The sequence below is a fragment of the Abramis brama genome (genome assembly GCF_963993115.1).
Source record: "Abramis brama genome assembly, chromosome: 14".
Classification (NCBI taxonomy): Eukaryota; Metazoa; Chordata; class Actinopteri; order Cypriniformes; family Leuciscidae; genus Abramis; species Abramis brama.
Window position 1 is genome coordinate 18,827,796 of NC_139976.1, and position 14,746 is coordinate 18,842,541.

At 37.2% G+C, this 14,746-nt stretch overlaps 1 protein-coding gene across 2 annotated transcripts in view; it reads right to left on the bottom strand.

The window, feature by feature from the left end:
• Window positions 1-7,520, bottom strand: part of fam20cb (FAM20C golgi associated secretory pathway kinase b) — a 46,485-nt gene extending 38,965 nt beyond the window's left edge. The window contains exons 1-3 of one of the 2 annotated variants that reach the window (XR_014608968.1): window positions 6,285-7,520; window positions 5,660-5,835; window positions 4,455-4,533 (exon numbers count right to left, since the gene is read on the bottom strand). Coding sequence is in view for 1 of the 2 variants with exons in the window: in XM_084135146.1 (XP_083991272.1) it covers window positions 4,455-4,533; window positions 5,660-5,835; window positions 6,285-6,805 (776 nt within the window). In the remaining variant the exon portion in view is untranslated. The remainder of the gene's footprint in view (window positions 1-4,454; window positions 4,534-5,659; window positions 5,836-6,284) is intronic. The other variant, XM_084135146.1, reaches the window with a different exon arrangement.
• Window positions 7,521-14,746: the final 7,226 nt, after the last annotated feature.

Genomic DNA, 14,746 nt, shown 5'->3' on the forward strand with positions numbered 1-14,746 from the left:
GGAAAATAATGAAATCTCAAAAAGTGCTTGTCAAGATCACTTTTCAGTAACATATGGACTTTATTACACACCACTCTGTTTGTTTTTAGGATGACAAGATGAAGTAGATTTTTCAAGATGGTCTGCTTAAGTGGTCTAACAGTGCTCATCAATGACAAAATTATTGAGATGGCCAATCAAATCATAGAAGGCGGGCTTTACTCTACACAGAAGCCAAAACATGAATTGCAGCATGACTTCAGTTTTAACTGTGAAAGAGTGAGGTAAGATAAACATTATATATAGGACAACTGTTAAACAACAGTGATGCAAACTACTTGTTTTTTTGGTAATTTTCTCCATTTTGAATTGAAAATATAGGTTGTAATTAATGCGATTCAATCAAATGAATTATTTTACAATAAATTCTTTAACTGTTTTCTGTCTTTTATACATCATTAACTAAAGTGAACATAACATTATAGTATAGTATATTAAAGTCACCAATTCTTGTTTTTTTATGCAATATTGTGTTTATTATAAATGATTTCCACGCAATTTAGCAAAATCTATATTTCAGGGGGATCCAGCTAAAGCACACAGATGTTCTACAGTAAGCAACTAACAAAAAGCTGATTAAATGGTTCTCTTAACTGAGGGGTGGGACTTCCATTCTCAAATTATATTTTTTACAAGTGGTCTGTCTCTTTCTCCTTGGTGAAATTTTTACCTCTAGAATAAATTTTACATTAGCATCTCTCATCAGTCAAACAGCTAAACGTGCAGCAACGGAATGACTCATCAGATTAGCTTAATCAATGACAGCATGTTTGTCCAAAAAATCCTGTCTAGTGTGACCAGGGAGGAGCTAATTATGGATGAAGCATGTCAGTGTTTCTGTGGGGGGGCTGCAGTCGGCTTCATGGTGGATCAACACTATTGGAGGTTTCATGAGTGAGAGATATCAGGCAAACACTCATTCATCTGATTCATTTCATTCAAACTCTGAAACTCATAGTCATGCACACGTACTAAGATGTTATCTATCTAGTTGTCCTCAACTGGTGGGTCCAGACAACATGAAAAAAAAACAATGCTAAATGTGAATAATAAAATGCACTTAACTGTATAATCAACCATAGTTAGGATGACAAAATAAATATGACAAATATGCCTCAAAAACTAAGAACAAAACAACATATGGTAAAAAAAATACCATTTTTAATATGCTTTACTTTTTTGGTTTGTGCCCACTACACAATATCATTTTTTTATTTACACACCTAAATACAAAAGAAAACAAAATGTTCACATTCAAGCTATATTAGAATAATCTGTGTATAATTAGTAATTTTGCATATTGTTTAGGGATGCACGATACATCGCCCACCATATCGGTATCGGCTAAAATATGTTACATTTTAATGTTATCGTTATCGGCCTGAAAAGAAAATATGGCCGATATATTAAAGCCGATAAATAATGGATTATTTCAGCTAACAATTCAGATTCTCACTGTTCACCATGATGTTTTTGAATTGCTTGAAATATGATTGGAATCACTTAAAAAAGGAAAATACAGTTATGTGCAGCGCAAGTCTGTCATATAAGCTACATAAAATTATAATGAGGACATTATAATTGTGTGCTTGGGACATGGGTTTTAATGGTGAGACTTTTGTTTTGTGATCAAAACATTAAAAAATTATATAAAAATTTGGATTTAGATTTATCGGCCAATATATCGGTTATGGGCTTTCAACTAAAGAATTATCGGTTATCAGTATTGCCCAAATTTTCATATCGGTGCATCCCTAATATTGTTGGACCAATACAGTTCATAGTAATATTAATACATTTTCAGTAAAAAATCCAGTAAACTTTTGTCAAAGAAACAATTTCAGTATTTGAATTGACATTTGATTTCCACTGACTCTTACAAACTGAGTCCTAAAGCAAAACCAGTGGAGAACCACTGCTCAAAGTCAGTGTTGTGTGCTTGTCATGTGATATTTACAGGGATATGTCAAACAACGCAAGCAGATGAGAACAATTGTGTTGTTGTCCATTCGCCTCTATCTCAGAACAGAGGAAGATCCATTTTTAAGCATTTCATGCCTCAGAGAGCAGCCTTTAAGACGCGTCTGTTTGCTATTGAAATCTCCTTTATCTTTAAATAGTGCTTGAGTAATGATGCATTCAGAGGAGCTCGCCTCTCCTACACTGAGTTCTTGTATCTTTTCTTTATTAAACCTCGAGAAGCCCAACTGTGGAAGTTCTTAAAAACTATCACTCCCTCTGATCTGTCCACCCACTAATCCACTCACACACCCATTCATCACAGAGTTTCATTAATTCTGTTAAATAGCCTAAGTACTAGCCTAAGCAGAAACCACATAAGAATTCCAGACCAAATTACCTGCTTTTGAGACCAATCAAGCAGCTTTTATTCTATCAACTGATCATAGGGAATTTGCTAACAATCTAACCAGTTTTCTATTTCAGGAGCTCAGTTCCTCTGCCAAAAACACAAGCCATAAATGAATAAATGAATGAAACATTTAATGCTGCACCACACCTGTATAGTTTCCTTTGTTCTTTAGATCATAAAAGGAGATGTTATTATGGTTTTGAGGCTGCTCGTTTCCATAGAATGAAAGCGAATGGCAACTATGTGCCAAAAAATGATTAAAAAAAAGAACCATATGACCTTTAAATCGTTATTCGCTTAAGATCTTTCTCTTATTTTTAGAGTTTGACAGCCTCTGGTCACCATTTGCTTTCATTGGGAGGAGCAGCAGGAACATTCTGCTAAACATCTTAATTTGTGATCCAGGGAAGAAAGAAAAATATACAGGTTTGGAACAACATGAAGGTGAGCAAATGATGACAGAGTTTTCTATTATTTCTCAGCTAATATGATTAAGATAATTAAAGCTGATTAAGCAATTTCCTCAGGCTATGCAGTAATATAGGAATATCTGAGTGTGTGGCATATTTGAACATGAATCAAATCGTACTCAACCACAAGTGTTGCAAGAACACATCCTTGCCTGACTTGTCAGAGAAGGCATGGAAAGCACGTAGACAAATCAGTTCATGAAAACAATATTTACAAAATGTAATTACAAACAAAGGCAGAGATGAGTAAAGACGTTTGAAGTTTCATCTTGACTTTGATTACATTAGCAATGTGCTCGCTGGCAAACATCTGAGATCGTGTCCTCAAAGAAGGTCGAGCAAGTCCTGGGTTTCAAACTATCAGTGAAAAAGGAGAATGCAAGAGAAAAGATGATCTCCAAAAGCAAGATGGGGGTGAAGTGTTTAGCTTGTGGCTGGAAAAGAAATAAATGTGTCTTTGTTGGTCTGTGCTAATTATAGCAGGAACAGCCTGGGCTCAGACCTCCTCTCTCTAATAACATTTATCAGCATCTTGTCACCAAAGACCCATTGTTCTCATCTCTCCTCAAATACTCCCCAAGAACAAACCAAGAACATCTCTGAACGACTGAATCCTCTGGGACACATGTGCCTCCTATTTGGCTTCCTTAATTCTGAAAACATTATCGAAGAATACAGAAAACAACATGGACATTTTACATTTGTCTATATAAAATTCAAGAATATTGATCAACTCTTTGATTTCATGCCCACACACGGAAAACGCATCTCATGTTAAAGTTTGTCAATGCTAAAGCGTGTCTTTATGAATGCAGGATGTCTGCAGTCTGAACACCAGCTTCATGGCCAATAAAGGCACTCAGCTGGCAGGACATACGCTCGACCAACACATTAGAAATGATTCAGTCACCAAGGCCCACATCCTGTATACATTACTCTTTAACTGGTGGTGCTATGAAAAACCATTGAGGAAACAGAGAGGATCTCAATGATAATAATGAAACCACTAAGACATTAAATACTAATCTGCCAGAGAAAGCATAAGCAGTGTCTGTGAAACAGATAGTTAAGGCGCATGCAGATGGAGGGGCTGCTGCTCTGAATCTGAGACAATGACACCAAAGATTTACTTGCTGCCATTTATAGATCTGGAAAATTACAGGGAGGCAACTGTTATTTGTGCTGAGGGGTTGTCAAATCCGTAAAAACAACCTCCCTCCCTTTGTAACCTACATTTCAAATAGGATGTGATCCGTCCATTGTGGATCACTACGCAGACGACTATAAATCCATTTTCAATAGCTCTGATCCCAGCATATTATCACACGATTATAATAACAGACATATCCAAATAGAATTGAGCAGATGAGCTAAAAGTACCACACAATGGTGTCCGTCAGAAGATTTAATAACAGAGTATAGACAACTATATAGCACAGGAAATAGTCCCATAAGACAATCAGAAGATGTAAAAATCAAAGCTGCTGAGATTATAGATGTTCACACAACTATAATATTTAACCATGGGTAAATTAGTCATTTCATTAACATTGTCCTATTACTGCATCACTTACTTCATGGGCTTGAAGAGCGCCTGGCCATAGTTCTGGAATGTCATGATGAGCTTCAGCTGCGTGCCTCCAGATTTCATTGCTACAGAGAGAACAAGAGTGGCGCTAAACACTCGTCTCAGGAAAACAACTTGAGCTTTCTTACAATTAACCATTTAAGATAAGACTCATTATGCAAGTGGCAATAACAATGTGAAAATTCAATAGTGAAAATTCTTTGTCCTGTAATCGCAGATGGTTGTAGTCTTGTTTTTGATTATACACGGTTGAAAAATCGAAAGACAACAAGTGTATTTTGGCCATACACACTGTCCTTTTGGGGAAGTTGATAAGACCTTTTTTAAAAGCTGTAATGAATTGTGGTAATGAATATGTAGGCAATCACAAACAGATGAAGAAAACAAGGGGACACCGCCTCAAGTCACTTATTAGGCTGCTGTGCCCATACCAGGTTTTTTAAAGATCACTATCACCGTAGATTAACATGCAACTTCCTTTAAAATTAAATAAACACAGATCCCAAACAGGTCTTTGTTCCTTAATGGATCATCCTAAATTGGTTTATTTTGTGATAATGACCAGGTCACTATGCATTCTGTAACTTATTACACAGCTACTTAGCAAATAAGTAAATAAATGGACACGAAATCCATCATCCGAGAAGAAAGAGAGTTGATACGAGTGAGATTGGTTGCCAAGGACAGTGGTCAAATATGTAGTTTAGTGGTTATTATACAAAAATATTCTGACCACAGAATACAGCAATCATCCAATCAGAATCAAGTATTCAGGAGAGCCTGTTAATAATAAGTTGAGAAATTGACCTTGGGGCTTCACGTAAATGCAGCCCATCAAGCACAAGTCTACTTGACAATATGCTTGGCAGGAGATACTTTTCCACAGCATGGCGTTTGATTAAGTCTAAATTCCACGCTCTTCTCATTCATTTACCCTGCTGGAATCCACTAGCAGTGAATCTCAGTCCAATTTTATTAATGCATCCGCAGCCAGAGTGCAGGAAGAGTCTAGCCATTATCTTTGAGAAACTTCATTCAAAGTATCTATTTAAATCTGTTAGGAGGAGCAGCATTGAAAGATGACGCTGCACTCAAATCACGCATCACAACCACTGCAATCCTAAAATCACTTCCCCATTTAACGTTTAACTCTAATGCTACTTAATTGTGTAATCTCAAATATTGTCTTACCAACACTTGTGATCCTTTGCGACACCAGATCCTTCAGCATTGCATCAATGACTGGGTTATGCCTGGAGTAAAGCTCATACCGGTTGATCCCAATGTGGAAGCGGAGCCAGTTTGGGTATGAGTCTGAGGACATCTCGCCGGTAGGAGCATAATCCCCATCTTTACCTTCCCCATTCCTGCGGAAAGACAACATGTCCCAAATGCAATGAACAATGTGGCATTTTTCAGAAGCCATTACAGAGATTAATCATATGTTGTTCTGAATGCCATGAGTTTATTGACATCATCAAGATCAAATGCATGATGATAATACCAATTCTTTTAATTCAATTCAATTCACATTTATTTGTATAGGGCTTTTCACAATACATATCATTTCAAAGCAGCTTTACAGAAAAATGCATGTTTCTACATTACATAGTATAGTATAGTAATCTGTTACCAGAGGTGAGGTGACCAAAATGTGTCCAAATTTTTTAAAGTTCTAAGATAATACAAATCATGCGGTTAGCTATTATTATTATAATAGATAATATTATCACTACACTTATTATTGTTGCTGTTATGAGTAAATCGATATTAATTGGGGAAAACATAAAGAAACCCCCTGAGATTCTCAACCTACCACTCTGGGTTCTGTGCAGCTTTAGGGTCAAATCTTATATCAGTGTTGACATTGAATAAAGTGTCTTCGTCTTCATTTAAAGTAGGCAATGGCCTGTTGTACAAAGGATGGTCAAATAGCGCAGAGAGCCTCGAACCCTTCACAACTGCGTTCTTCAGGGTAGAGTCCCGCGTCGCGTGCCTCTTCTCGTCACCTGTCAACTGCTCAAATCTTTTCAAAGCCTCAGGTCTCTCCCCAACGGTGATTTTTTCCAGCGAGTGAGAGGACAGGTTTGAGTTCGGCTCGTTGCTGAAGTCTTGAAGTATTCTGAGTGTGTGTTTATTAGGCCAGCCGGACTCTGATCCCGGCTTGGCTCGATGCTTAGCCCAGTTCTGCGGCTCTTCGCTGGGTGTGTGCGAGCACGAGCACGCGCTACTGCTCCGTCTCTCCAGCTTCGGTAACAAGTCTATCATAATGTGCATAGAGCAGGCTATAAGAAACACCATCAGAATCAAGACGCGGAATTTTCTAAAGAGGATCATCTTCAGGGTCTCTTGTTCGAGAAATGACTTGTTTGGAATGGCAGGGATAAAAGTGAGCAAGCGCACTACATCGCCAACAGTACATAAAACACGGGCTCCCAATTTTGTGAGAAGAACACATGGAACGTTTTCGTTTTCATTTTCCAGTTTAAGGGCAGAAATGGGGTTTATTTAGAAAAAGCGCTCATCCACATCCATGCGAAACAATAATCCAGTTATTTACGTGCGCTCGCGATTAAAGTCCTCCCGTGCAGTCAGTTGACGAGACACGAGAACAGTCTCGACACAATCGCTCATAGTCTATTTTAACATGTAATAGCTGTTATGCTGCAAGTATTTGCGAAATATAATTAAGTCAAGCCTCATCAGATAAATTATCCACAAAAGTGCGTGTTCTCGATGCCGCAGCTGCACAAGTTCATTCGCTTTTCTCATCCAGTACAAATCGAGGCTGTTCAGTCGTTGAGAGCGATGAACGCATGGCAGGTTTCGAAAAAGTCTGGCATCGCATCGAGCTCCTTCCGTCGATAAATGTGATCTGTGGAGAAAGTTTCAACGTTTCATCCTGAACATCCAGCTGGTATGAAGGTGATACCTGCCCGTTGACAGGCGCTTGAGGAAATACCTCTGTCGGAGTTCAGGGTGGGTGTGTTAAATATCATGATGCTGAAGCCCCTCGCACATAGAGGATTGGCTGAGCTTGAAAACAGAAGACAGACAGTCCAGGCTTGCTTCCTGTAGCGTCAAATTGTGCAAGAAGAGGGCGTCTGAACACACACTACTACCCATTTTTGTCTGAAATGACTTTTTAAGATGTATTTAACACGCATGCCCCTCTCTACCACCTATTTCGGTGGAAAATTTCTGGACTTTTTCCATGTGGCATGTCATGGAGCAGCTGACAAAAGAGGCACAGGCCTACTGCAAATGATGAGGTAAAAAATAATATGATCAGAAGAAAGAACCCTAATTAAAGTGAGTTCACCTAAAAGTGAAAATTGTATATTGTTTACTGTTAATCCTAACATGTGATTTTACTCCTCCTGTGAAACACAAAAATAGAGAAGGATGACTCATTTGTGAAGAAATTGTTCAGACAGGCCATTATGAACTGGATCATCTGATTCATTGATTAGCTCATAAACCAGTGTCACTTATTCTCTCATGAACACAACAAGCTAGAGAAGATGACTTTCAAGATTTTTAGTAAATCACTCACAATGTGACTTTGTTTTCTTATCCAAAGCAATTACGTAGCTTCAGAAGATGTGAAATATATATCACACATTGTGGAATAATAGAGTATTGCGACTTTTAAGGTTTCTACATTATAGGGTGAGTAAATTATGACATTTTTTGGGGGGTTGGTCTATCCATTTAAAGGGTTGGTTCACTCAAAAATGAAATTATCCCATAATTTACTCACCCTCAAGCCATCCTGTATATTACTTTCTTCTTTCAGCCGGAGTTATATTAAAAAATATCTTTATAATGGGAGTGAATGATACCTTACATTTTGAAGCCCAAAAAAGTGCATCCATCCATCCATCATTAAAGTGCTGAAGAGTGACTGCTGAACCAACGCATGACGTATTGACGAACGCTAAAGAGAGGATAGAGCAAAACAAAACACCGGTCACGAATTAGAAGTCTAAAACGAGAATTTGTAAAGAGAAATGTCGGAGGAGCTATATATATATATATATATTTGCTTTTTGTTTCCATGGTTTATAAATAATTTTAGGCCCCTTCAGAAGTGCTGTGGCCCGCTAGTGGGTCGCGACCCCCTGGTTGAGAAGCATTGCTCTAAATGCAATCTTCATTTCATCAGCTCCACAATTCTATGCTGTAAAGCTCCAAATATGTATTTAAATAATGCATAAGATTGACACAAAGCATAAAATAAAAGCAGCAAAGATTAACAGGAACAATAAAGGCCGGAACAATAAAGATAATGAAACAAAATAATTAAAATGTACTTTGATCTGATCATGAATGAACATGTGTCTCCCTATACAAAGAGCAGGTTCAGTACAAGACAGAGACATGTAGACAGCACTAATCACTTAATTATAATATATTATGTCAAATGTCACATTTCAGACAAGTGAACCGTCAGAGATGACAATGAATGGCTGATTGTCTGCGGAAGGAGTTTTTCTCAAATTCCCTGCTGAATTTTGTGCCATTACCCCAAAACCCAGTGTTGTTTGGGTTCTTGTCTGAGCTAATTAATGATCACTGATTTCAAACAAGCTTCTGTTCTTTCATTGCATTTCCTGTGATAAGATCACATTCCTATGATAAGAACTGGCTTAACACAACTATAACTCCCTCTTAACATTAACTCAGCCCTGTCCTTCGCCTACAGTATGTGTCGTATGAAAAGCAAGGATGTCAAAAATGACTGAGACAACAGACAAGCCATTCAAACCAGAATGCGTAGCTTGTGTCAACACTCGGTCCACCTCCGTTGCATCTCTCATAGTGAGCAGGCCAGCAGAATGGCACTGGCTTGAGAGCTCCACAGATGGCAAAGGGAACACAGAGGATTTGTTCCTTTCAAAGCGCTGACTACAGCAGAGGCTGTAAATAAGGCTGAATAGATTTATGACCACTCCTGTATGTCTCTGCAAGGTATCAGGGTGGACCATTAGATACAGTTCTGTGGACAGAGATAGGGGATTATACTGAAGATAGAGATACAGATACAGATAGGGCGAGGGCATGAAAGCTTTGGCTGACATGTCTATTCATTATTTAGTCAGAGATTTATGCTACAATTTGCTCGGATAGCGATAGAGAGCGGGAGCGTGGGTTTGATGGAAGTTGAAATTAATTTAAAGTATAGTCAATATGCTTCAACTTCAGTCAATGATCAGAAGGGAACAGTGAGGAGGTGTAATGGGATTGATTTCATCTGAAAATTAGCATTAAAGTAAGACACATTTCAGTGGCAGGAAAATGCTTATATTTTTACTTGACCTACAATTCCCAAACTCCCCCAAAGCATGTTTCTGTTGCATTCAGTTATTATTCATATTATGAGACTTGCTTTATTACATGCTTCCAAAAGGCATACTTAAATGTATAAAAACACAACTTGATAATGACTTATGAGATGATCACAGTACTTCAATTTAAGTAATGCTATTCTTCTGCTTTTTGTTGAAGAGACTATATAATTTACGGACATAATTTATGCACATTGACACATTTTGTTTTTAGTGTACTTAATCTACAGTATGATGCTGAGGTAGCAAGGACTGAATGGATGCAGAAAATGCATCAGATAAAAATACACTAAAAATCACAAAATTTCATAATTAAAAAAAGTCTGATACCTATATTAATATATATAAAAAAACCTGAATAAATACATATTGTATAACAATTAATGCTATAAAAAAAATTGGTTTTGAAGCCCAAAAAAGGGAGAAACAGGCAGTTCATAGATGTTATCACCAAGGTTGCGACAAAGACAGATTTAAGGGTGTGAATTAAAACTTGTGTTCTAAGAAATAAACACCATGGATGTGTAAATTAAACACTTTGGAATTTAAGAATCAATGTGCAAATTTAGATTGTGTAAATAAAATGTAAATAAATTAAAAGAGCCAAAACATGATAACTGAATTAGAACTATATTTCTGTAACATTTCAAGTCCAAAGATGATGAAGGCAGGTTAAGAGTTTCAAAATAATAACAAGGTTTATTAACAAAAGCAAACACCAAAAATACCAGACCATGACAGAAAGGAAATGAGAAACTTAAATACTCAATGATAATGAACTTAATAATCAGCTCTGATAATTAAATGAATATCCATGGTAACAGATGAATGGCGGGAAAACTAAAACAAAGGAAACAGGAAACAGACAAAAAAACAAACTAAAAGTCCATGAAAGTGAAACCAACTGAACATAATCGTGACGATTTAAAAACATTATTTTGTGCATAAAATGCAGCATATAAAAGGACAATCTTAGGTTTTACACTTGAACAGCCTTTTTTAAAAATGTTAGCACGACTTAGAAAATATACAAAAAATACACATTGAAAAGATTAAGTTTACTATTTTAGATTTCAGATTGAGACTGATGGCACTCTTCAATTATAAAGATGAAAAATAAATTTGACATTTTCTAAAGTAAAACAGGTTATTTTTGTTTAACCTTCATATGCAGTCAGCTACAGTAAACAAACAGAGTCTTATGATAGCTAGAAATAGGATGATTTTTATGATAGCAGAAGAGATTGTACTCTTGGGCCAGCAGATATGTGGTAACACACAAGACTAAAATAAGCCAGAGCAATAACATTATGAAAGATCTGCCTGTCCCTGCACTCTTACGCGGCCCCCAATCTGTTTCCCTTCTGTCTTCACCTTTTTTATTTATAGCAACATTTTGCAACTACACCTTTTTCGTCTATATGTTTGTTTAAGCAAGCGTCGAGAAGTGAGAGGTCACACAACCGAAGCATGCAATGTTTATGTCTTGAGTGGATGAACCAGAGAAATAAGTTGCGCACTACAGGCCCCATATAAAACTATAATTAGCTCTGCGCGGATGGTTTTAATGAGTGTGAGGTTTGACAGTGAAGCTTTCTAGCTCAAATGATTTCGTTAGGCTTGTGTTTATTCCAGTGTGTGGGTTTGAATGTGCATCCCTAAGGATGGCTGGTCTGCAGTGATTATAGTAACAACCTCCTTGCCCTGTCCAAATAACAGTCATCTGTGCCACACTGTTTGTTATTTTGCTCAAGTACTATATATATATTCAACTGAAAATGACAGCCAAGTATTCTTTGTTTGTTGTCATAGACTAGCATCGCTAAGCGAAGGAACTCAGCTAGATGATTTGAAGAAATGTAGGACTTATGCACTCATGAATCCGACTGTACAGCCGAGAATATTACTGTTGCATCTGAGAGTTCATTTGCATATGGTAATTTGAAGAGGGTTTGTTGTTAGCGCATCAATTAGCAAATTCTAATTGTGCGAAAAGGGATAGCACAACGTGTGCTTAGGTTTGACTGGTGAGATCTACCTTATACCTTTAGCTAATCATTCTGTTGCAGATTATTAACAACAATTTCAAGCCCTTGATAAGCACGTCAGACTCGCCTTATGGATGTTTTGGCAGGCTTTTAATGTGCAGCCATTATAATTTACTTTATGAAGTTTCCCCGAACTTTCGAAAAGGCAAACTTTTTCTCTGCTGTCTTGACTGTTTCCTTTTCTCTACAATCGTACCACTCACAGCTCCTATATGGCAATTATGTGAATGCTGACTCGGCAGGTTATCTTCTAGCAGCTTCTCTCAGTTATAAGTTAGTAGACACTTGGCTATGGCAGGTAGCAGTGTTTGCTAAGACCTTTATTACCAGGGCTGTCTCCCTGCAAAATGTCACCATGGTGTATTGTTATAGGAGGCTGGATACAAACACCAGCATAAACATGAGATTACACTGCATTGGCAGAGCTGTTCTGCTTGAGTTAGGCCAAGGGAGCTGTCAGGTCATGGTGTCTTGACTCATAGTTCAGTTATTTAGTACATGAAGTACATCACTGTGTGGCAGACACAGCAACAGAAAACCAGTGAAATACTCGCGACCTCAGCGTGCAGCTGCCGTACAGTAAAACGGCTGTGCTCGGCAGATCTTGATTACCTTTTTCCTTGCTTTAGCATTATTCTTAACATATTTCACAGCACGTACTTCATCATTTCATAAAAATATGCTGCTAAATGAGAACTGTGTATTTCTCTCTGTATGAGTCTGTTGTTAGCATTGTTTAAATGGGTGTGAAATGTCTTGCTTGAGAGAAACTAGACGTTTTGAGGGTCTAGCCGCTCTAAACGGATCCTATAGTCTCACTCTCACACATATTTAAGTGGTTTTGTGCGTTTGCCAATTACCACATTAAAATAGTCTCTTGTATAGAAGTCTGAAGACAAAATGCTAATTCTGGCACTGTGAGGTCTTATTGGACTTGTGGGCTAGAAGTCTAATGCGGGTGTCGTATCTGTTATCTTACAAAGAGACGATGTGTATGAAGAACGAAGGGTCTAAAAATAAAGTATTACATAAATGCATGTTACATATAAGCAGGTTCCGTGTCATGACTATTGGAGGACAGAGCTAGATTTCATGAAGGTTGAGCTTTCCTCGAGTGTAAAGTAGACTGACCTGTCTGCTTAAGTGTGAGGGACTTTCCCTGAGGGTAAACAGGAGCATTGCTAGTCTCTTACAGCACAAAAGCTTTATTGAAGAGCGATTGTGATCCTGTGTCCTCAAGTTGCCTTATCAAATGTCACGAGAAATCTAATGTCATGTTGTGTCCTTTTCCTGGAAGCTTGTTTCCACCATGGAAAAATAATAGAAAAGGGAAGTGCGCCTCATAATTGTGAGTATGTATTGTGAGTTTATATTTGGTTATTTTGATTTTATTCCTCAGAATTCAAGAATTTATATCTCACAAAAACGTCTAGCTCACGTCTCCAGCAGGAGCCAGGTGCATAAACATAGCCATTAAGTTAAGTCTGTGTCTTGTGAACTAGTATGACCAACCAGCAGTTAGTTAGGGGTAATCAGTTTCAGTATCAAATTAGACTGATTTACATTTTTATGTAACTAACTTAAAAAAATGCATGAACAGCCTTTATGAACAGAAAAAAAATAAAAATGGATGACTAACTTGTAAGACTGTCTTAGCGGTTTATGCAACCAGCCCCAGAATTGTGAGTTATAAACTTGGAATTGTAAGAAATAAAGTCCAAATTGCGAGATAGAAACTCACAATTCTAAGAAATTGTGAGATATAAATTTAGAATTGTGAGATAAAAAGTTTCAATTTCCTTTTATTTTTTTATTCTGTGGCAGAAACAAGCTTCCATTCTTTGCCACTGCTGACATTAGGATTTAAAAGGCATTTGTATTAGAAGAAAGTTTAGTATTATAAATATTAAATATAATATTACATAAATGTGAAATAAAGTAAATATAAATAAAAAAGGACTGGCACCATCCTTTTTTTCACAGCAGAAAGTCGTGCATGTAAATGATTCTTTTTAAAAGTGGCAGTTTTCTCAAAAACAAAGCATGATAATAACTTTTAGGAGACCTGCCTTTTGGAAGATGCCATCCAGATTTTTAATGGCCAAATGATCAGAATTTGTCTGAACAATATGTATAGCTAAGCTGTCATAATCAATTCCTTTAAGCACTGATTTTATGATTACACTCATTTACACAGAGGGTGATTCATCTATTTATTCAGTTGAGCAGAATTAATTAATATATTATTTAATCATTTGAAATATAAAATCTTGACCTTCAATTTTGAATTGTTTGCATCCACCATGATGAATGATTCACTCTAAATAGAGCAAAAGACTGACACACATGAACAATATTGTATAGGCTAACACATAATGGCACCACAAAAAAAAAAAAATATTGACAACTCTTTTTTTTTTTTGTATGGAATATTGCAGTATTTATCAACCACAACGATCCAATCAGTTATGTCCTGGGGCATACATTTTTTCTTGTTTGAGAAGCACAGTCTCCCATGGGAGAAATTTGTCTTAGGCATTCAAGAGAACAGTTTACATATTCCAATCATAAATAGGTATACCCTTACGGAACAAAAATATACGGGAATATACTGAAAAATTAGCCTGGGTGCCAGCCCGAACCCCGCCCACAACATTTTTTGGTCGGGAAGTTCGGTCTGGACCAAACGGCAACCTCCCCGTCTCTCTCTTGAAACCAACACGGAAGTGAGTTAAACTGCAATTCATTAACTGGCCGCTTGGGCTGGCTGCAGAAGTGAGTCAAATCTGCATCTCCCCCATGTTAAAATTACCAACTTTACAGCAGAAAAAAACATGTTTACAGCCTGGATCTCTATGTGGCTTTGGTCTATACAGCTA